This window comes from Callospermophilus lateralis, chromosome 2 (genome assembly GCF_048772815.1).
Source record: "Callospermophilus lateralis isolate mCalLat2 chromosome 2, mCalLat2.hap1, whole genome shotgun sequence".
NCBI classification, from domain to species: domain Eukaryota; kingdom Metazoa; phylum Chordata; class Mammalia; order Rodentia; family Sciuridae; genus Callospermophilus; species Callospermophilus lateralis.
The window spans coordinates 193,542,247-193,567,850 of record NC_135306.1 but is presented as its reverse complement, the minus strand read 5'-3'; the positions used below and the strand labels follow the sequence as shown (position 1 = coordinate 193,567,850).

The 25,604-nt window shown below is 34.2% G+C and overlaps 2 protein-coding genes across 2 annotated transcripts; both read right to left on the bottom strand.

Moving 5' to 3' along the window:
* Nucleotides 1-13,023: 13,023 nt before the first annotated feature.
* LOC143390129 (olfactory receptor 4A47-like) lies at nt 13,024-13,944 on the bottom strand. The gene has a single exon (XM_076842714.2). It carries the CDS (start codon nt 13,942-13,944, stop codon nt 13,024-13,026), a length of 921 nt encoding a protein of 306 aa, XP_076698829.2.
* Nucleotides 13,945-24,323: 10,379 nt separating this feature from the next.
* LOC143390118 (olfactory receptor 4A47-like) lies at nt 24,324-25,244 on the bottom strand. Its single transcript, XM_076842711.2, has one exon. The coding sequence runs from the start codon at nt 25,242-25,244 to the stop codon at nt 24,324-24,326; it is 921 nt and encodes a 306-aa protein (XP_076698826.2).
* Between the last annotated feature and the right edge of the window lie 360 nt (nt 25,245-25,604).

Genomic DNA, 25,604 nt, shown 5'->3' with positions numbered 1-25,604 from the left:
CACCACAGCACTGCATCTCCAAACAGGTTGCCCCAGATTGTCCTTTGGCTTGCCCGCTCAGCCCCATCTCTAAAAGTGATTGCTGCTATCTTGGGATACCACCAATGACATCTGAGGCTTGATGCTACACCACACAAACTATGGACGTGGCCACTTCTGTCTAGGGGCAACAACTAGGACCCAGAAGATCATCACCAATGTCCCTGCATACTTGGTTACACCAGAGCTGTGCCTGCTAGTCATGCTAAAAACCACCAGTGCAGAGGCAGGAGAGCCTTGAACTGGGTCACCTCTTTCTCTCTTTTCTCTTCTTAACAGCCAACTTCTTTTTATTCAACTTTCACTCTTCCTGTGACCAAATACATCTGCATTCTTACCTCCTACTTCATAAACATAACACCCTACAATCTCCAAACTTTTCTCTCTTTGTTCACCATTAGAATATGCAGACCCTTTTGCAAACCTACGTTTTTTATTGCAGATAATAATTAAACATATTATTCTTGTTTATTGTAACAAAACTGTAATCATCCAGACAGGAACTATATGGTTTAAAGCTGTATATAGTTTGAATTGGGTGTTGTTAGTATTGATCTCTCCCTCAAAGGTGAGACATTGGTAACCTGCAGGGACACTATAATATTATAGGTACAAACTGTAATACCTGATAGAAGGGAAGATACATAGAGAACATGAGAAGAAAAAGGAAGAAAGTGTCCCAAACGAACCAAGATGATACAGCAATAGAATCCATTGATAGCACAATAAATTAAATGTCAGAAAAGGAGTTCATAATTTACATACTTAAAATGATCTGCAAATCAAACAAAGAGAGAAGAGAGTGAATACAGGCAATAATTGTCACTGCAACAAAGAGATAAGAGAGCAAATATAGGCAACAATTGATTACTCCAACAAAGAGCTAACAGAGCAGAAAGATTACTTCAAGAAAGAGATGTAGATTGAGCAAAAACCAAATGTAAATCCTTGAAATGAAGGAAATAATAAACCAAATAAAAATTTATAAGAAATCATCACCAACAAACTACATCACTGGGAAGACAGAATCACAGACAATGAAGACAAAAATACACTCTTGAAAATAAAGTGGACCACACAGTGAAGATGATAAGAACCAATGAACAAAACATCCAAAAATTATGAGATAACATCAAAAGACCAAATCTACTATTTATTGGGACAGAGATACAAACAAAAGTAATGCAAAATCTCTTCAATAAAATAATATCAGAAAATTTCCCAAACATGAAGAATGAATTGGAAAATCAACTGCAAGAGGCTTACAGGACAATAATGCATAAAATTACAACAGATCTACACCAAGACACATTATAATAAAAAATGCTCAGCAGAGAAACAAGCATAGAATTTTAAAAGCTGGAAGGCAAAAATTCCAGTTTACATATGGGAGAAAACAATGTAGATCTCACCAGTCTTCTCAATCTAGACCCTCAAAGCTAGGAGATCCTGGAACTACATATATCAAGCTCTGTAAGAAAATGGATGTCAACAATTGTTAGCCAACAATCTAATATACAGAAAAAAAAGTTTTATGTTTGATGACAAAATAAAAATCTTCTATGATAAACAAAAGTTAAAGGAATTTACAGTGAGGAACCCTGCCCTACAGAACATTCTTAGCAAAACATTCCATGAAGATAAAAGGAAAACAATAATGAAAATCAGCAAAGAGATGAACGACACTAAAGGAAAAACAAATCAAAGAAGATACCAAATCAAGTAAAACACCAAAACAAACCAAAATGACTGGGGATATATTTCAATAATTCATATTTCAACATATTTCAATAATAACCCTGAATGTTAATGGCCTAAACTCATCAATTAAAAGACATAAACTAGCAGATTGGATTTTAAAAAAAAGACCCAAAAATATGCTGCCTTCAAGAAACTCATCTTATTGGAAAATTGAAGGTGAAAGGGTGGGAAAAAACACTCCACTCAAATGGACCATATAAACAAGCAGGAGTTTCCATCCTCACATCAGATAAAATGGACTTCAAATCAAAGTTAGTCAGAAGAGATAAAAAGAACATATCATATTGTTTAAGGGAATCATACATCACCAAGACATAAAAATCATAAATATTTATGTTCCAAACAATGGGGCATAACAAAACAAACATCAAACAAACACTTCTCAATTATAAGAATCAAATACACCACAACACAATAATACTGGGTGAATTTAACATAAGTCTCTCACCATTGAATAGATCTTCCAAACAAAAACTAAACAAAAAAATTATAGAACTCAATAATGCAAACAATGATTAAGACTTAACAGAAATATATAGAATATTTCACCCATTAATGAGTACATACACTTTTTTTCAGCAGCACATTGATCCTTCTCTATAATAGAGCATATATTATGCCACAAAGCAACTCTTACCAAATAAAAATGAGACACTACCCTGGATTCTATCAGACCATAATGGAATGAAATTAGAAACCAATGATAAAATAAAAACTAGAAGCTACTCCAAAACCTGGAGAATAAATAATATGCTATCCAAAGATGCATGGAGAGCAGAAGACATCAGGGAAGAGATAAAAAGTAAATTTTAGAGGTAGATGAGAACTCTAATACAATATACCAAAAATCTCTGGAACACTCTGAAGACAGCATTAAGAGGAAAGTTCATTGTATTGAGATAATTCATTAAAAGAAGAAAAAGTCAAAAAATAAGTGACCTGATATTATATCTCAAAGCCTTAGAAATAGATGAACTCATCAACACCAATAGTAGTACAAGATGGGAAATAATTAAAACCAGGACTGAAATCAATAAAATTAAAACAAAATAAACAATTGAAAAAAATTGACAGAACAAAAAATTAGTACTTTGAAAAAATAAATAAAATTTATTAATCCTTAGCTATCCTAAGGAACAGAAGGAGAGAGAAAATTCAAATTTCTAAAATTTGTGATTAAAAAAATCAGGAAAAATATCACTGAAATACATAAGATAATAACTATTTTGAAAACTCATACTCCCACTAAAATAGATCACTGAAGACAACAAGAAATTTCTAGAGAAATATGAGCTGCCCAAACTAAAGCAAGAGGGCATAATCAATTTAAATAGATCAATTTTGAGCAATGAAATAGAAGATGCCATCAAAAGCCTACCAACCAAGAAAAGCCCAGGACCATACAGATTCTTGGCTGAGTTCTACAAGACCTTCAAAGAAGAACTAATACCAATACTCTTCAAATTATTCCATGAAATAGAAAATGAGAGAAGCCTTCCAAATTCATCCTATGAGGCTGGTATCACCTGGATACATAAGCCAGACAAAGACACATCAAGGAAAGAAAACTTTAGACCAATATCCCTGATGAACATAGATGCAAAAGTTCTCAATAAAATTCTGTCAAATTGGGGATGGGGATGTGGCTCAAGCGGTAGCGCGCTCGCCTGGCATGCGTGTGGCCCGGGTTTGATCCTCAGCACCACATACAAACAAAGATGTTGTGTCTGCCAAAAACTAAAAAATAAATATTAAAAAAAAATTCTCTCTCTCTCTCTCTCTCTCTCTCTCTCTCTCTCTCTTTAAAAAAAAATTCTGTCAAATTGCATTCAAAAACATATTCAAAAGATAGCCTACCATGATCTAGTGGGGTTCATTCCAGGGATGCAAGGTTGGTTCAATATTCAGAGATCAATAAAAGTAATTCATTACATTAAAAGACTTAAAAATCGTATGATCATCTCAATAGATGCAGGTGCATCTCAAAAAGCATTTGATAAAATAAAACACTCTTTTATTTTCAAAACACTAGAAAAACTAGAGATAATAGAAATATACCTCAACATTGTACGAGATATCTATGCTAAACCCAAGGCCAACGTCATTCTAAATGGAGAAAAATTGGAAGCATTCCCTTGAAGAACTGGAACAAAACAGGGATGCCCTCTCACCACTCCTATTCAACATAGTCCTTAAAACTCTAGCCAGAACAATCAGACAGATGAAAGAAATGAAAGGGATATGAATAGGAAAAGAAGAACTCAAACTGTCACTATTTGTCTAAAACATGATTCTACATTTAGAGGATCCAAAAACCTCCACAATCATAAAATTTCTAGAATTACTCAATGAATAGAGCAAAATAGCAGGGTATAAAATCAACACCCATAAAACAAATGCATTTCTATTCATCAGTGACGAACCCTCAGAAAAAGAAATTAGAAAAACTACCCCATTCAAAATAGCCTCAAAAAACAAATAAAATACTTGGGAATCAATCTAAAAAAAGAGATGAAGTATCTATACAGTGAAAACTACAGCACACTAAAGAAAGAAATTGAAGAAGACCTTAGAAGATGAAAAGATCCCCCCTGTACTTGAATAGGAAGAATTAATATTATCAAAACAGCCATACTACCAAAAGTGTCATACAGATTTAATGCAATTCCAATTAAAATCTCAACAACATTCCTCAAGGAAATAGAAAAAGCAATCATGAAATTCATCTGGAAAAACAAGAAACACAGAATAGTCAAACAGTACTTAGCAAGAAGAGTGAAGCAGTAGACATCACAGTAACAGACAGCTATCATATAAAAAATGGCATGGTATTGGCACCAAAATAGACCTGTAGACCAATGACACAGAATAGAAGACACAGAGAAAAACCCATATTAATGCAGTTATCTCATACTAGACAAAGGTGCCAAAACATACATTGTTGAAAAGATAGCTTCTTCAAAAATGGTGCTGGGAAAACTGGAAAGTCATATGCAGCAAAATGGAACTAAGTCCCTATCTCTCACCATGCACAAAGCTCAAAGTGGATCAAGAACATAGAAATTAGACCAGAGACCCTGCACCTAATAGAAGAAAAAGTAGTCCCAAAAAGTAGGCCCATAGAGAAAGAGGTTCACTCATACATTGCTGGTGGCACTGCAAATCGGTGCAACCACTATTAAAGCAATATGGAGATTCCTTAGAAAATTTGGAATGGAACTACCATTTGTCCCAGCTATCCCACTCCTTTGTCTATACCCAAAGGACTTAAAATCAGCATATTATAGTGACACAGCCACATCAAAGTTCATAGCAGCTCAATTCACAACATGTAAACTGTGAAACTGACCTAGATGCCCTTCAACAGATAAAGAAATTTGGTACATATATACAATGGAATATTACTCAGCATTAAAAGAGAAAAAATTATGGCATTTTCAGGTAAATGGATGGAGTTGGGGACTATCATGCTAAGCCAAGTAAGTCAATCTCCAAAAACCAAAGACTTAATGTTCTTTCTGATAAATGGATGCTGATCCATAATGGGGGTTGAGGGGTGGCATGGAGGAAATTGAGGAACTTTGATTGGGCAAAGGAAGAGATGGAAGGAAAAGGGGCATAGGGGACAGGAACATTGGTGGAATGAGAGGAACATCATTATACAGTACATGTGTGACTGCACATGAGTTGTGACTCTACATCATGTACAACCAGATAAATGAAAAATTGTGCTCCATTTGTGTAAAAGGAATAGAAAAGCATTCTGCCATAATGTATAACTAATTAGAACAAATAAAAATAATATTAAAATTGTATTATACATGAAAAAAATACTGTTTTGTGAAAAAGGAAATTGAAACCAAAATTCTAGAACATATAAAATTTTTCAAAGGAAAGCCCTATCTCAAACAGTAGGATACTATTACTAGTGCTCAGAGGAAATTTTAAGGTCATAAGCTTTTGCATGTTTTAAACACTAAAAAAGAGATTAAGAAATCTTTCAATTAATAATGTTAGAAAACAAAGCATAAAAATGACCAAAAGTAAAATAGGTAGAACAAAATGAAGATAAAAATGATTTCTTCCATCATAAAAAAGAGCTATCATATCTCTGTGTGTTTGTTTTTCATTAGTATAACAAATTAGAGCTAATTCAACTTAATAATAGAAAAGATTTATCTAGGCTCACCATTTTAGTTCATCACCAATTGGCCTCTTTGCTTTGGGCCTTTGGTGAAGCGACACATGGGGAACAAGTTGCTGAGTGAATTGTTCACAGCACTTATGGGATATAAAAATGAAAGAGAGGAAAAGAGTAGAGTCCCACAATCCTTTTCAAAGCATCCCCTTCAACCACCTAAAACGTCTCACTAGGCCTCACCTCTACACATGTTAGCCATCTTCCAAAAGCCAAGGAACCAACTTCTGTGTGTAATTTGGGTCATTCCAGATTCAAATAATAGTAATATATATTTGATAATTGGACACAAGTTAATAACTAATGAGAAACTGAACAAATTATTATCTATTCAAATCACAATAGTGAAAGAATCACAAATCTCAAATTTAGAAATGACACAAAGAGATCAAAAAAGTTTTTAAAAATTGAGTAGTTGTATCAATTGTAATACAACAATAAGTAACTGAGTTACAATCAAGTAAAATAAATTTTAATCAGAATTCAATTTATAATTCCACAAGAAATTATGAACTACCAAAATTTCAAATATATTCATTATTTTGTATTTAAAGTATGTTTCTTATAGTAAGAATATAAATGAGTCTTGTTATTTTTATGGAGTCTGCAATCTTTGCATTTTATCATGGTATTTAGACCATTTACATTCAATGTACTTTGTAGTAAAGTTCATTTTAAACATATCATCTTGCTATTTTTCTATATGCTTTGTATGTTTTTTATTCTTTTTTATTTCCATTTTATGCTTTCTTGCACATTATTATTTATCTTCATTGTTCACTTATTTACATAACTCTTACTTTGGGGGGCTTATAAATTATAATTCCATCTAGTTTCAGTCTAATAACAACTGATATTATAATATGTTATGTATTTTATAAAACTTAAAATAGTAAAATTATTATTGCCCTTTTGAGCACTTATGACATTATTGTCAAACTATATATGTTTAAAAGAACAAAATATGTTATCTTAATCAGGGGTGTGTGTGTTTGTGTGTGTGTGTGTGTTGTTGTGTTGTGGTGCTAGTGATTGAATCCAGGCTTTGTGTATTCAAAGCAAATACTGTACCAACTGACCTATATCCCCAGCTCAATCAGGTATATTTAAAAGAAATTTAAATAATAAAAAAATTCTTAAATATTGACTCATGTAGTTAACATTTTTGGTGATCTTCATCTGGTTGTACCGACTGATAGCATCACCTAGGATCATTTTTCATGAGTCTGAATAACTTTCCTTAACATTTGAAATGAGGGCTGGGGATGTGGCTCAAGCGGTAGCGCGCTCGCCTAGCATGCGTGCGGCCCGGGTTCGATCCTCAGCACCACATACAAAGAAAGATGTTGTGTCCACTGAAAATTGAAAAATAAATATTAAAAATTGTCTTTAAAAAAAAAACATTTGAAATGAAAACCACTGAGACCACCATTATCTTAATCGACTTTTAACATTTTCTCCATGTTATTGACTTAGAGTAACTTGTCTAGGATGTGTTTTCATATAGTTTTCTTTATTCTTCTTATGCCTTTCTTCATGCAGCTTCCTGGGTCGGTATTTATGAAGTGTATCAAATTTAAAATATTTCTTTCATTATTTCTTTAAATTTTTTTGTATGCTCTGACACCATTTTCCTTTGGCATATATATTTATGGATTTAGTTGTAGAGGTTCAGCAACTCACTATGTGTGTTCCTGTTTTGTATTTTGATACATTTTATTTTGAATAGTTTTAGTGTATCTTTTGTAATCTATTGCAATGTCTAACGTGCTATTAATCATGTATCTCCCACCTTTTTTTTTCTTACTGAAAATAGTGTAACTTTTGTCTCTAGCAAATTCAGATTGGCTTATATTTTATCTTTCTTATGCCTAATTTTTTAGCATATAGAATATAATTACAAATTCTATCAATATCCTTTATGTTACTGCTAATATATGTATTACTTCTGATTAGTGTTCCAATTATTTACTTATTCTATTTAAAGTGCATGATTTAGTGCTTCATTTCATGCCTTATATTTTTGCATTGGATGTCAGAATGTATTGTTTTACTGTGTTGAGTACTAGGTATCATCACATTTATAAATATTCTTAAAAATTGTTCGGAGTTACAATGAAGTTGTTTGGAAATAAGGTGATTTTTGTATGTTCTTCTGTTTATAATTTTTTAAATGTTCTTCTTATTATATTTAACCAAGCTAGAGAAATTCCAATTGTAAATCTAATAACATCCCACAACTGAGCAAGGATCTTTCTAAGTCTCAGCAGAAGACCTGCCCCCTGTGCTGTGAGGATTCCAGTTCAGCTGGTGAAAATAGACAATTGTTCTAGGTCCAGAAAATGCAGCACTCATCTCTCTGACTAGGAGTTTTGCTGCTCCAGGTAGTGTCCTGAAATGCAGGCCCTGTGCTGAATAATTTAGGGGAAACTCTGGAATTCTCCGTGGTGCTCCTTATCTTGTTCCATTTCCCCATTATGGCCAAAATTAACATTACAAGAACAAATATAAGTAAATATCAGAAAATTAATTTATACTTCATAAAGAGGCCAAAAAAATCACAAGTTAATTGTAATAGGTTCTTAAGCATAATTAGTTAGTGCTATATCACTTTATGAAAAATAGGTTAGGAGAACAAATTATATATATATAATTTTTTCCTTAACATAAATTGAAGGAATGTATCCTAAACTCAAAGTCAGTACCATGCTTAAAGCAAATCACAAAAATTCATGATGTTTTTCTCTAAGCCATTTTAAAATGCTTTGTATGTGAGTCTTCATGTCAAAACAGGAACTCATGAGATACAAATGGAAATTACTCACCAAGGATGCTCCTAACACCCTGAGAACAGTGAGGAGGGTGCTTTGCTGTACCATGTGAGCTGAAGGAAGAGGACATCATCCTGCCTGTCCTCCAGCCTCAGCCTCTCCCCCGGCCACCAGCACCTCCCTCAGCAGACCTCAGCACCCACAACACACTCCCTACCCAGAAGCTGCCCCTGCTGCTGTTCCTGTTGGAGGAGACACTTCAAAACCTTTGTGGGAAAACACCAGTCAAAACATGGTTGAATGTAAAACCTGGGCTGCTCAAATGGATAGACTCTTATCCATTAAAAATTCTTTGTGCAGACTTTTTAGAATAACCAGGGTTACATAAATTTACTACATTCTTTCTCTTCCATAGTATAAGCAAGAAGAGATTCTTGTCAACAAATGGAGAATTAACTGAACCATGGACACACCTGGATATAATTTCTTGAAAAACAAATTATCTTAATTTTTTTTGTTGTTGTTACCAGGGATTGAACCCAGGATGCTTAAACACTTAGCCACACATACCCAGACCTTTCTATTTTGAAAGTGGCTCTTGCTATCTTGCTGAGGGCTTAAGATATTGAGGCTGGGTCTGAACTTGTCATCCTCCTGCCTCAGCTTCCTGAGCCACTGGAATTATAGGTGCACCACTGTGCCCAAGTATTTCCGGGAAAACAAAATTATCTATAAGTTGTTTTAAGGAAGTCCTTCATACTCTACTCAAAGTTGGCTCAAAATTATTTTTTCCAAGAATAGGCATGCACCAAAGAAACTACCATCCTAGCCTAGTCAATAAATGTGACATTGCAAATAATAGTGCAGACAACAGTGAGGAACACAGTTTTGGTGTCAAAGAGGAATTCAGGAACACATGCAAAATCTTCTGCTAAAGGCATAACCTGAACCTCAACCTAAGCAACAGCACACAAACTTGAACAGGAGCACACAGGACACTCCACCAAACAACTGTCATGCACTCTGACAGATTTGAAGGGTGAGAAGGGGAGTTTTAGTGTTCTCTTGTGCAGGCCTGGATAGTCATCTACCCTCTTCATAGGTAGCATAATACTTCTCATGAGCCATGAGGAGAACTTTGAGCTTATCACAAGCAAAAAAAGAAATGTTTGTACAGACATGTGGGGTTCTGTTGCCAAAGACCATTCTTGAAATACTGGTTTCAAGGTTACCTTGAGTGGACTCCAGAGGCAAGTCCTGAAGAACAATTTAAGGATACTGGGATCCAGAAAAAAATAAAGGATCAGGAATGTTTCACATAAAAGGAATCCATGTTTTATGTATGACAGGAAAATGCACTGTGTGACCTTGTATTCTATTTTGCCACAAATAGGATGTCATTGGGTCAGTTTATGAAGTAACAATAAGCCATGTGGATTATAAAATAGAATTGTTTCAATGAAAATTTCTTGGTTTTTCAACTGTGCTGTGTTAATCAATAAGTATCTTTGAGTTTTGGAAAGTCTTAGAGTTTTAAGACTAATGAGTCATCATGTCTACAATTGATTCCTCAGTCTCTAAGAAAAAAAATACTATCAATAATTCTATACAAATAAATGATGAAAGAAATGAAAAATAAAAACGAATAAACATATGTCTATAATGACATATATGCACATGTAATGAGATATATATATATATATATATATATATATATATATATATATATATATATTCATATACTGATACAAAAATAGACACAAGACAGGGAAAAGCATATGTGGAATAATTTTAATACATGGGGAATCTCGGGGAATGTTCTACAGGGTATCTTTCAACCTATATCCAAGGTTGAAAATATATCAATCTAAGATATTTTTAAACAAAAACTACACATGAAAAATATAGAACTAAAACAACACTAAAAATAACAGAATCAATGGATTCTTTACTTAATATATGCAAATAGGTCTGAAGGCTTTATCGTTACCAGGTAACCAAACCTGTCATACCTGAACAGAGGCAAGATTTCTTGCATTTGGGCTAAACATTCTCCAGGTAATAAACTTTCACAGGTGTTTCAACCTCCATGAGCCCTTTCTTGTGCAAATAGAAAGGGTTCAATAAAAGTACCCACTTCATGATGTTCTTGGAGGAATTAATACATGGAATGTTACATGAGGAAACCAACATAACATATGTAGAACAAGTCCTAAAATGGATAAGTATTTTATAAATTCTGGGTGTGATTTTTACTTCAGAGAATATCATCCCAGTGCTACTTAAGTTGTCTCAGAAAAATAGATTATTGTTAATGATGAAGTATTTCTATAAAGCACTCATTCAACAGTTTTTTAACTGAGGTCAGTACTATTACAGGTGCTGAGGGCTGAGCAGTAACTTGTATTCCAGAGAGAAACAAATAATAAAATTTTTAAAGTAAAATATATAGAGAAGTAAGTAAACAGTGCTAACCTTAAATGTTGTAATGGAAAATTAAGTGTGACAGGAATAAGAAATATTGGGGTGGATTTTTGAAACATGATTGAAATTTTGGTATATAACATTCCAAAATAATGTTGCATATACAGATATATATATACTCTTTTAAATTATATAAAGCAATGCAAATAAAACATGAAAAGAACCATAAGAATCCTTTGATATAAGGAAACAAATAATGTAACCCTACCAAACTTTAGTTCATAAATGCCAATATAATTTAATACAATAAAATCTGTTGTAAGATCAATGACAAAAATGTATAAGTTTAAAAATTTTTAATCTCCTAAACAACTGCCAACAAGGTATTTAGAAAAAGTATACCATTTCGATTTTTAATTTCAATTAAAAATATTGTGACATGTCTCAGCTATCATCACCACTATTCACACAATCCTGGAGGTAGCCATCAATACAGATCACCAAGAGAAACATATTAGCATAGTTAGAATTTGTAAAGAAAGACATGCTTATGAGTATGAAAATGACCAAATAATATAGCAGTAAAACCAATGAAGAATAAATAATTAATGCCTAAACTTAAAAAGGAAATACCAAATGAGAATAATATTCATAAAGTCAGTGACATAAAAACCAAGAGAAATGGACAACCTAATGAAGTTGAAACACAATAATTTCACAGTGACTCTCTACTAAAATAGAAATTTTAGGCAAAAACAACTGCAAAAAATAGTATATCACATAGAATAGTAATTATATTTTAACACTAATAGTACTATTATCTTTCAGTTCTACTGATATCTGATTGACAAATAAGAATTACATATGTTTTGGATGTACAACATGATATTTTGATATATGCATTGTGAAATGATGACTGTTCACATATCCATCATGTCACATGATTAAACATTTCCTTAATCTTTTTGTGGTAGTTTACTCAGTCTATCCTCTAACCAGGAGTCTAGTATACAATACAACAAAAGAAACAATAGCTACCATGCTATCAACACCGGAATTGTTTAGCTTGTAAATGAAACTTGGTACTCTGGGACCAACATCTCCATTTTCCCACTCTCCAGCCATGACAATCAACATTCTTCTTTCTGCTTCTATGTGAAGATATTAGTGCTCACATACGAATGACATCATGCAGTATTTCTCTTCTGTGTCCAGCTCATATCATTTATCATGGTATTCTCCAAGTTCATGCATGTTTCATAAATGATAAGCTTGTTAATTTGAAAAACCTTAGAAACACAGTTGCTGCATCTGGGATCATCATATATCTTTTTCCAGATTTACCATTTTGAAAGGGTTCCATTGTAACATTCATATTTCTTATGCTTTTCATATTTATTTTTTTAATTATTCCATTAAAATTATAAATATAATGACAGTATGTGATGTAAAAATAAGACACATATAGCATGTAACTATTATAGAAAATGAACAAGAGTAAAAAAATGAGAAATAAAAATATAGTTGTTAAAAATAAATATAAAAATTAAACAAACATCCTTGTAATACTATAAAAATGTTATTCATAAGTAGATTGTATATTTTCATTGACTTCCTAGTATATGTGCACCAAAAATTCCTAGGTCCGTGGATAAACAACACACCACAGAATGAGCAATACACTGAGGAAATATGTTAATGTCAAAACCTATATTCTATTCTTCAAATATGCTTAACACAATTACCTGAGCAAATTGGCATCAGGATTAAGTCTGAAATAAATAATGCATCCTAAGGAGATGGCTTTGTAGTGGGAGACTCAGTGATTTCCTACCTGATGTGACTTCTTTTCCAGAGTTTCCTCATAGCATTTGTCATCTCTGAGTTTCTCAGAGTGTAGATGAAGGGGTTCAGCATGGGGGTTATGACCATGTAAAACACACTCAATGATTTGTCAATGGGGAAAGTCTTGACTGGTCTTGCATATATGAAAATACAGGGGACAAAGAAGAGGACAACAACAGTGATGTGGGAGCCACAGGTAGAGAGAGCTTTCCACCTCCCCTCCTGACTCAGGTTCTTCAGAGAGTGAAAGATGACACCATAAGACACGAGTAAGAGCAGAAATAAAATAGAGCACATCAGCCCCCCATTGGCAATCACTAAGAGGCCAGTGACATAAGTGTCCACACAGACAAGTTGCAATAAGGGATACATGTCACATGTAAAGTGGTCCATGACATTGGGGCCACAGAATGGGAGCCCATAAATAATGCCAAGTTGAAATGCAGAGTGCACAAAACCTCCAGCCCAGGAGACTACCACCAGCACCACACACAACCATGGCCTCATGATAAGCAAATAATGCAAGGGCTTACAGATGGCCACATAGCGGTCAAAGGCCATCACCAACAGAAGAGTGACCTCTGCCCCAGCAAATAGGTGTTCTGCAAAGAGCTGAGACATACAAAACTTGAAGGATATTATAATTTTTCCTAAGAATAAGTTTGAAATCAAAATGGGGGAAATGACTGATGAATAAATGATGTCCACAAATGATAAATTAGCAAGAAAGAAGTACATTGGAGAGTGCAGGGTTTTACTGAAGGTTACAGTTATGACAATGAGCAAGTTCCCCAGAAAGGTCAAAATGTAGAAGAACAAAAATATAACAAAAAGTAATTTTTGTTCCTTTGGATTTTGTGTGAGGCCCAAGAGGACAAAGTAAGTTACATTGTTGCTGTGTTCCATCTAGTCTTATATTGGTACTGATTTCAGAGAGTAAAGCAGTTTACCTGTAAAACAATGAAAAAATCCTTAGAAATATTATAACCACAATTATTCATCTGCCATATATCCTTGAAGCATCTGCTGGTGACACAGTACCTGCAGTAGATATCTGGATTGCTAAGAAAAAATAATACAATGTTTCCTTCCTGGAAATCATAGTTATATATCAAATCATATACATAGTTATATATCAAATCATATGCATAGTTATATATCAAATTCTTGGTGATTTGATATATAACTATGTAGTCCAACATTGAAAGACCAACTTGAGAAATGTGTTGGTAGGTATATTTATTGATGCTATGCTATAGATTCACAGTGCTGCAATTTCTCAATCTGTTTAAATTTGGAAAGGTTCAAATTTCTCAAAGAAAGTTACTCTTTAGATTATTTTAAATATGTGAAAGAACAAAAGAGAATGAAAGGGAAATCCATCCATGTAAAGATGTACTATGTATGAAGTCACAAAGAAGACTCACTTAAGGTAATTTTCATATAAAGGGTGGATAAAACAAATTACTAATGGAAGACTACAGACCACCACCACTGTATCAATACTGGTGCTGAGACTTTTAAAAAAATAATGCTCTTCCTCCACTTTCTTTGGCCCTCAGGTCCACTGGAAATGTCACCCCACAGCGTCTTAGCATTCATGTTTCCAAGAACAACGTGCTCACAGTGATTTCTGTTCTCCAAGACAGAAGCCATGTCCACTACTGTCCTCTTTCCTTGCTGAGCCCTCACCAGCAACACCTTGTACTGTTCACTTTCTCAAGGTCATCTGGGCTTTTTTTATCATGATTCCCAAACATCTCTCAATATCTGTTCATTAATCAATCACAAAGTGGACTTCATATATTAGACATTGTTTGTTGCAGCACCACATCAATTCCCCAAAAGCAGTATTAGTATGCTGGAACTACAGTTATTATACACATAAATTTGTTCTCTCAGAGCCCTGCTGCCCGGCATTCAAAATAAAGGTATGAGCACTGGTGGGGCCATCAGAAGGCTAGGAAGGAAGGACCAGCTCCATCCTTGGCTGCTGATGGCCAGCTTATATTCTTGTATAATTCTTCCTGCATTCAAGTTTTCTATTCCAATAGAATATAAGTTATATGGCATTGGGACCCAGCCTAATACAATTTTATAACTGGATGACTTCACAAACTCCCTATTTCCAAATAAAGTTTCTTGTTGCAGTACTATAGGTAGGAACTCAACATATAAATTATGTGGGGGGAACACAAAAAAATCCATAACAGTTTTATGTGAGAACTTGACAAAGCACTAATTACCATAGTCTCAGGTTGCCAGATCTCTAAAACCTCCTTCTATAGTCTTTAGTTGAAAATTCCACATTATCTTAACCCAAAATACCTAAAATTCCCTGAATTTTATATTAGTGTTCAAACTCATAACAGTGTTCATACTTCCTTTATTCCTCTCTCATTGCTTATTTATACATTTGTTCATACCCCCCTGGCTTTCTATTTATAATATCTTGCTAATGTTATCATTCTCACTTAATCCCCTTACATTCCCAGTCAACTGCATAAGCCCCCTGACATATCTGCCATTTGCTCTTTGACAAATGCTAATCTCAGAGAACAGAAGCAGACATCACAAATTTGAAAGTAATGATGATATTGTATAAAGGTGTTTGGTACATCCAATCTTTTCATTTATTCAACTAAAAAGTGTTCATAGAACACTATATTCTGTCTCACTGTTCACATAAGGTGAACATCAGTGTGTCCACTAGCTCAGGAAGGCTCAGGATCTACATCGGGCTCATGAAAAAGCTGAGGAATCAGCTTTTTCATCTTGGGCCTTCTACTTTTCCAAATAGAAGCAACAGTGTTGAAGATATAACATGGGCCCTGACTTACACTTCCAATTTTTTGAATTTATATTTAGTGACTATTTTATACAATCTAAACAGCCACTTTCTGCCTACAGAAGTGATTATTCTCATTTTCTTGCATATTCAAGTGCTATAATTTCCTGGGTAATGAAACATTCCCACAATCTCAAAGTCTGATTTCTGCTACTGACTAGAATGTCTTACCTTTGGGAGCTTGTCTGCAGTTTGAAGGAGGAAGTTTGATCTCAATCCAAAATAGTGAGTAATCCCTCTTCCATTCAATATGCACACAGAAGAAAGAAAGCTGTGCTACTCTTGGAGAATATATTTGAAATCACACAACCATGATTTTCCATTTTCTCTGGAGTCTTCTAAATGCCGCAGAAAATAATTAGTGTTTGTAGTAGTATTCTAAAGAATTTCTTGGTAAAAAGAGAAAAATTAAAATTTCCCATATTAAAGCAATTAAGAAAAAATGCAAACAAACAATTTAAACATAGAAATAGCACATCTAGAATTTTCAAAAAAATGAAAAATTTCTAAGTTCTTTTCTGGTAACTTTAATAAATACCACTTAGCTTTTTAATCTGTCTCCTCTTGTCCTGAAAAGGCCAAATACTTGTGCTTGGTATATGGATATGAGTACTCTTGTACCTTTTCAAATCCTTCTTTAAGAAGAATAAGCCATCTTTTTTAAAAATTATAACTGTGACTAACAGAGGACAGTTTTGTCTGACAGGGACAAAGATCTCTAAAGATTTTATAGCATGAACACCTGGTCATCATGGAACCCTGCAACTGGAATGTGTCCAAGTTGATCTTGCTTAATTACACTCCCTGGGACTCTCCATATACTTTTAAAGAACATCTGTGTGTCAAGATGTAATATAGCTAACACGTAAGTAGAGTCACCAGGATGTAACAAGGAAAAATATTTCAGAAACATTATGGGACAAATAATAATCAAGAATAAAATATCAGCCCCATTAATTTGTTCCAAAGAGTTGAGTTTATCACTTATTCCTTATTTTAGTCAGAGCAATTTTCATCTTATATTTGTTTAATCTTCATTGTGTTCCATATGAGTTTGAGATTAAATACAGTTTTAAAAGCTTTATGCAGCTGTAGTAACTAGTTATTTATGTATCTATTCTCTTTATTCTTTCTTTTTCTACAAAACTAAAGAGCACCGGGTCGGGTAGTGCACAGTTACAATCCCAGAGGCTCAGGAGGCTGAGACAGGAGGATCACAAGTTCAAAGCTAGCCTCAGCAACAGCACGGAGCTAAGCAGCTTAGTAAAACCTTGTCTCTAAGTAAAGTACAAAATAGAGCTGGAGATATGGCTCAGATTTGAGTGCCCCTGAGTCAATCTCCAGTAACAAGAGCAAACAAACAAACAAACAAAAACTAAATAGCATCTATTTTGTTTCATTTATAATAAGATACCAACTGGTTATACAATAGTTAATAAAATAGAAGAAATAAATGAAAATGTAGTCCTAAGGGCATCAGCTTTATACCTAACAGAGCCACAAAATAATAATGGAAATAATAATGGAAAATTGTACCTTAAATACCTGTTTGGAGAACAGGTTATTATGACAGAAAAAAATATAAGAGTGAGACACATTTTGCATAATACATAAGGCCTTTATAAAGGTGATATTTAAGCTAAAGTCCCAGGATGAGAAGCCAGTTGCCCCTTCAGGTCCAGGTTACATGTGGGAAGATGCAATGCGGAAGTCAGCTGGGCGATTTCAAGATGCTGTGCTGTCATTGAACCAGAAGGGGATGAAGACAGGAAAAGGATAGAACAACGCGAAGTTGAAGGCATGCACAAAAGCCAAACCCCCAAAGATATCACAGATCCCACTAAGAAATTTGAACTTCATTTAAAGCGCTTTTCAAATGAGAGTAAAGAGGATGTCCTGTTAGTTTAGCAAAAATTCTCAATATTTAGCAAAACAAATCCATAAAGTGGAAAAAAGAATTGTATATCAAAACCAACTGAAATCATTTCAGATATGAAAACCTGGTTCAACATTCAAAACTCAATTAACATACTCCATCACACCATAGGACCAAGAAGACAAATCACAGGATTATGTCAATATTTTCAGAAGAAGTGTTTAATAAAATTATACACCCCTTCATTTTAAGGACATTCTGTAAAATATGGATAGAAAAAGGCTCTTAAAGTTAAAAAAAAAAAAAAGATTATTATCAAAGCACCGCAAAACTGACATCTTCTATAATAGTAAGAGTCTTGAACATTTCCTGATAAGGGCAGTTTTAGTTATCTTTTGTGTCACTGTAACCAAACATATTTCTTATGACACACCCTGCCTGCCTACAGTTATTCCTTGGTTAATCCATACTAGTGGATTAATCCACTCAGTAGATTAAGACTCTCATGAGCTAATCATTTCACTTCCTAACATTCTTGCATTGTCTTTCACAGGAAATTGGGAAGGATACCTCATATCTAAATCATAGCAATCAGGAACAAGGGAAGGATGTTCCCTCTCACTGCTTTTCAACATTTTACTCAAGTCCTTGATAATATAATAAGAAAAGAAAGTGTATATTAATTAGAAGAAATAAAACTGTCCTTGTTTGCAGTTGACATCATCTATGCAGAAAACCCCAAATACATCTACAAAACTCTGGAACTAATAAATGATTGGTGTGAAGCTGAAATATAAAAGAATAATGTGCAAATATCAATGACTTTCCTATATGCCAGCAATGCACAAGTGAAAGTTGAAGTTCAAACACCGTAGCACTTGCTACTATAATGCTCTCATGAAAAAGGAAGTAAATGTTTTCATTCACATCCCTTGCTCATGCACAGAAAGACTTAATATTGCCAAGGTAGGTTATGACCTAATTTTATAGATGCAAACAAACTCATTATGAAGTGTACATTCTGAGACAAAGACACAGAAAGGGTAGCACCATGCCCAGGGGGGTGTTTTTTGAAGAACAAAATTGGACACTGAACACTATCCAACATCAAGACTTGCCACAAAGCTATGTAATCAAGACATGCAGTATTGGTGAAAGAGAATAGAAGGTGATTTCAGAGGAGACAAGTATGTCACCCAGTTTAGAAGACAGGTTGGTAGTTTCTCATGTACTCACATGCTCTTACCCAGAGTCAAGCAATTAGGCTCCCAGGTGTTCATCCAAATGAAACAGAAGTGTATGCTCTCACAGAAACCTGTACAGACGTTCTGTCTGCTTTGTTCCTAACTGCCAGAACTTAGAAGCAACAAAGATGGCAGTTAGTGGCTGAACAATAAGGTATGGAACAATAAGAAATTACATTGCACAATAACATATTATTTGTTAATAAGAAGAATTGGGGTACTGAGCCGTGGAAAGACCTAGAGGAATCTATTACCAAGTGAAGAAGCTGATCTGAAAAGTTGTGTGGTTATTACTGGATGACTATCCAGTAAAGTCAAAACTGTGGGAAAAGTAAAAAATCTCAGTTTTTGTGAAACATACAGTATTTTTAGTTGAGTTATTCTCTTCTGTATGATTCTGTGAGTATGAACACATCGTTACATGTTCTTCCAAAACTATAGAAAGTACAACTCCAAAAGCCAAGAGATAACCCTAATGTAAACTAGAAACTTTGGATGATGTCAGTGTTGATTAATGAATTGTCAAAAGACCCAATATGGTATGGCAAGTTGATAGTGTATGCTCTGGTTTAAAAGTGTCCCCTAAATGTCATATCTTAGAAACAATGTAACAGTATTGAGAGGCAATTAGTCCCCTGGATTAATATTGTGGTACTGGGGGAAGGGTTGGTTATCTTAGGGGTGGGATGCTGATAAAGGTGAGCTCAGCCCTCCTTTGCAGTCTCTTTCTTGCCCTCTTCTACCCTTTTTCCCTTTATGAAGGGATGGCACAGTCCCCAGACTCTCTCCAGATGCCAGTGCCATGTTCTTAGGCTTCCCAGATTCCAGAACCATGAGAAAATTGTTCTCTATTCTTTATGAATTCAGCAGTCTCACTTATTCTGTTAGAGCAGCCGAAAACAGACCAATGGGAAAACTGTGGGGAAGAAGAGATTTCATAAAAATGTCTATTATGCTAAAATTTCAGTAAACCTAAAACTGCTTAAAAAATAAATGTTCTTCAGAATTTCTCCAGTGTTGAAAGAAGACTGTAAATATAGTGAAAATATCTCCTGGGAATTAAGGGGAAATTATGACATTCCGTGATGAAGGAAAACAAGAATCTGTCATCAGCAGAACTACCCCCAGAAGAATGGCCATGGGACTTCTCTCAACAGGAAATGACACAAGGAGACACCTCAGAAAGAACATGCTAAGGGAAAAAAATGGGCAAATGCAATAGGCTTTCCTTCTCCTCTTGAGTTTTCTAAATTATGTTTGAGAGTTGATAGCAAAATTATGATGTTTTTGATGTGATTCTCAACATGCATGAGGAAATATTTAATGTAAACTACAATTATAAACAGGGAAAAGTAAAAACTTGATTGAATATAAAACCTGGGCTGATCAGATGGGTAGACTCTTACTCCTAAAAATTCTTTGCTCAGACTTTTAGAATAAACAAGATTACAGAAATTCACTATACTCTCTCTCTTCTATAGTATAATTTAAACAACTAGAGGTTCTTGTAAACAAATGGGAAATTAACTGAACCAAATAATGCATGGATATGCCTGGACAGAATTTCTTGAAAAACAAAATTTTTATTTATTTATTTATTTTTTCAGGGATTGAACCCAAGAGTGCTTAACCAGTAAGCCACACATCCCCAGCTGTTTTTTTTTTTTTCTAATTTGAGAGTGTGTCTTGCTAACTAACTTGCTGAGGGCCTAAGTTATGGAGGCAGGGTTTGAACTTGTCATCCTCCTGTCTCAGCTTCCTGTGCCGCTGGGATTATAGGTGTGCACCACTGCGCCCATCTATTTTCTGAAAAACAAATCATCTATAAGTTGTTTTAAGGAAGTGCCTTCAGAGTCTACTCAAAGTTGGCTCAAAATTGTTTTTCCAAGAATAGGCATGCACAAAAGAAGATACCATCATAGCCCAGTCAATAAATGTGACATTGCAAATAACTGTTCAGACAACAGTGATGATCACAGTATCTAAGAGCAATTAAGAATCACATGCAAAACCTTCTGCTAAAAGCATAATGTGAATCTCAACCTAAAGAAACAGCATACAAACCTAAACAAGAACACAGGACACACCACCAAACAACTGTCATGCACTCTGCCAGATTTAAAGAGTGAGAAGGGGAGTTTTAGGGTTCTCTTGTGCAGGCCTGGACAGTCATATAGCTTCTTCATAGGTAGTAAGATACTTTTCAAGGTTTTATCATGAGCCATATGGAGCTTCGAACTTATAACATGCAAAAAATGAAATGTTTATATAGACATATGGTGTTCTGTTGCCAAAGTCCATTCTTGAAGTACTGGTTTCAAGGTTACCTTTAGTGGACTCCAGAGGCAAGTCCCAAAGAACAATCTAAGGATATTGGGATCCAGGGAAAAAAATAAAGGCTCAGGAATGTTTCACATAAAAGGAATCCTGTTTTACGTATGACAGGAAAATGCACTGTGTGAACTTGTATTCTCTTTTGCCACAAATAGAATTTCATAGGGTCTGTTGGTAAAGTTGCAATAGACTGTGTGAATTATTACATAGTATTGTTTCAATATAAACTTCTTAATTTGCACTGTTGTTATTCAATAAGTGTCTTGAGTTTTGGAAAGTCTTATAGTTTTAAGACTAATGGATCATCATTTCTACAATTGATTCCTCATTCTTTAAGAAAAACCTATCAATAAGTCTATACAAATAAATGACCAAGAGAAATGAAAAATAAAAATGATATAGACATATATCTAGAATGACATATATGCACATACAATGAGATATATATTCAAATACTAATACAAAAATAGACACAAGACAGGAAAAACCATATGTGGAATAATTTTAATACATGGGGAATCTGGGGGAAGTTTCTAAAGAATATCTTTCAACATTTATCTGAGTTTGAAAATATGTCACATCTAAGATATTTTTAAACAAGAACTATGCATGAAAAATATAGAACTAAATCACCACTAAAAATAACAGAATCAATGGATTCTTTACTCAATATATTCAAATAGGTCTGAAGGCCTTGTCATTACCAGGTACCCAAACCTGCCATACCTATGCACAGGTAAGACTTCTTGGATTTGGTCTAAACCCTCTCCAGGTCATACCCTTTTACAGGGTTTTCAATCTCCATGAGCCCTTGTTTGTACAGCTGTAAACTGGGTCCAAAGAGAGTACCCACCTACTGATGTTATTGGAGGAATTAATACTTGGAATGTTACATGAGGAAACCCATAACATGTGCAGAAAAAGCCCTGAAAACGCATACACATTTTAGAAATGCTGGGTGTGATTGTTACTTCAGAGAATATCATCCCAATGTTACTTAAGTTGTCTCCGAAATAAATTATTTTAAATGATAAAAGCATTTCTATTTCTATAAAGCCCTCATTCAACAATTATTTACTGTGGCCAGCACTATTACATGTGCTGAGGGCTGAGCAGGAGCTTATATTATAGTGAGAAACAATACAATTTTTAATGTAAAATATGTAGAGAAGTGAGTCAATTGTGCTAAGCTTAGATGTTGTAATAGAAAATTAAATGTGACAGGGATAAGAAATATTGGGGTGGATTTTTAAAATATGATCATTCATATTCATATTTATATAACATTCTAAAATATTGTTGAATATGTGGATATCTATATTCTTTTAAATTATAAAAAAATGCAAATAAAACATGAAAAGATACATAAGAATCTTTTAATATAAGGAAACAATATAATGTAACTTTACCAAAGTTTAGTCCACAAATGCCAAAATATTTTAATACAATAAAATCCTATGTAATATGGATCGCAAAACATGTATAAGAGTAAAAATTTCTAATCACCTAAACAACTGCAAACAGGTATTTAGAGAAAGTATACCATTATGATTTTCTAATTTTGATAAAAAATTGTGACATATCTCAGCTGTCATCACCATTATTTCACATTATTCTGTATATAGTTACCAATCCAGCTCACCGAGAGAAATAGATTAGCAATGTTAGAATTTGAAAAGAAAGAAATGCTTATGGATATGAAAATGACCAACGAATATAGCAGGAAAACCAACAAAAAAAGCAACACCTAAATTTGAAAAGTGACCACTAAATGAGTATAATCTTTATCAAGTTGGTGACATAAAAACAAAGAGAAATGGACAACCTAATAAAGTTGAGACACAATAATGTAACTGTGAATCTCTACTACAATAGATCTTCGAGGCGAAAAGAACTCCGAAACTAGTGAACTATATAGAGCCATAATCATATTTTAGCAGTAATTATAGTATCATCTTTATTTTTTTCAGTTCTGTTGATATCTGATTGACAAATAAGATTCATACATGTTTTGTGTATACAGCATGACACTTTGGTATATGTATGCATTGAGAAATGATGACTATATACACATCATGTCACAAGATTAAGTTTTCTTCAATCTTTTTGTTGTAGGACACTTCAGATCTACCCTCTTATTAGGAGTCAAGTATATAATACAGCAAAAGAAACAATAACTACCATGCTTTCAACTCCAGAATTGCTTAGCTTGTAAATGAAACTTGGTGCTTTTCGACCAACATGACTGTTTTCTCACTCTCCAGCTATGACAGCCATCATTCTTCTTTCTGCTTCTGAGAGTGTGAAGATTCTAGTGTTAACATATGTACGACATCATGCAGTACTTGTTGCACAAATGATAAGCTCTCTTAACTTGAAGAACCTTAGAAACACAGTCTCTGCCCCTGGGATGAGTACTGGGAGATGCTGGTGAGTAATTCATCATATATCTTTTTTTCAGATTTACCATTTTGCAAGGGTTCCACTGTGATATTCATATTTATTATGCTACCCATATTAAATTTAAAAATAAAATATTGCACTAAAATTACAATTGTAATGATAGTAAAATCAAATAGAAATGAGACACATATAGCATTTAACTTCTGATTAAAAATGAGAAAAAAGTTATAATGAAAGGAGAAATGAAAACATGGTTATTAAAAATAAGTGTAAAATATTAAATAAATACCCTTGTAATACTATAAAAATTTTGTTCATAAATAAATTGCTTATTTTTATTGACTTCCTAGTATATGTGCTCCAAAAATTGCCAGGTCTCTTAATAAAAAGACACTACAAAATGACCAATAAACTGGGGGAATATGTTAAGGTCAAAAATCTATAATCTATTCTCTAATTATGCTTAACAAAATTGTCTGAGCAAATTAGCATCAGTTTTAAGACTGAAAATAAATAGTGCATCTTAAGGAGATAGCTTCATAGTGAAATGTTTCCCTTTATAGTGAGAGACTCAATGATCCTACCTCATGTGACTTATTTTCCACAATTTATTCATAGCATATGTCATCTCTGAGTTTCTCAGAGTGTAGATGAAGGGGTTCAGCATGGGGGTCAGGACCATATAAATCACACTCAATGACTTGTCAATGGGGAAAGTCTTGGCTGGTCGTGCATATATGAAAATACAGGGCACATAGAAGAGGACAACCACAGTGATGTGGGAGCCACAGGTAGAGACAGCTTTCCGCCTCCCCTCCTGACTCAGGTGCTTCAGAGAGTGGAAGATGATGGCATAAGACACAAGTAAGAGCAGAAACACAATTGAGCACATCAACCCACCATTGGCAATCACTAAGAGGCCAGTGACATAGGTGTCAACGCAGATGAGTTTCAATAAGGGATGCATGTCACAAGTAAAGTGGTCAATGACATTGGGGCCACAGAAAGGGAGCCAATAAATAGTGCCAAGTTGAAATGTAGAGTGCACAAAACCTCCAGCCCAGGAGACTACCAGCAGCACCACACACACCCATGGCTTCATGATAAGCAAATAATGCAAGGGCTTACAGATGGCCACATAGCGGTCATAGGCCATTACCAACAGAAGACAGGCCTCTGTCCCTCCTAAAAGGTGTTCTGCAAAGAGCTGAAACATACAAAACTTGAAGGATATGCTAACTTTTCCTAAGAACAAGTTTAAAATCAAAGTGGGGGAAATGACTGATGAATAAATGATGTCCACAAATGATAAATTAGCAAGAAAGAAGTACATTGGAGAGTGCAGGGTTTTACTGAAGGTTACAGTTAGGACAATGAGCAGGTTCCCCAGCATGGTCAAAATGTAGAAGAACAAGAACATAACAAAAAGTACTTTCTGCTCCTTTGGATTTTGTGTGAGTCCCAAGAGGACAAAGTAAGTTACATTGTCCCTATGTTCCATCTCTTCTTTTATTGATGCTGATTTCAGAAAGGAAAGAAGTTTACCTGTAAAACAATGAAAAAAAATCCTGAGAAGTATTCTAAATTTTTGCTCATCTATATCTCCTTGCCTCACACACTACCTTCAGGAGATATCTTGATTACCAAGTAAAATAAAAGAAGTTTTCCTTGACTAAGTGATTTGATACATAACTATGTGGTCCAACATTTAAAGAGCAACTTGAGAAATATGTTCATAAATATATTTATTGATGCTATGCTATAGGTTCAAAGTGCTGCAATCTAAACCTGTTGAGATTTAGGAAGGTTTCTCAGAGAAAGTCACTCTTTAGATGAGTTTAAAGATGTGAAATAACAAGAG

Coding starts and splice junctions, on each gene's coding strand:
- LOC143390129 (XM_076842714.2), bottom strand. CDS start 13,944: ATGGAACACAGCAACAATGTAACTTACTTTGTCCTCTTGGGCCTCACA.
- LOC143390118 (XM_076842711.2), bottom strand. CDS start 25,244: ATGGAACATAGGGACAATGTAACTTACTTTGTCCTCTTGGGACTCACA.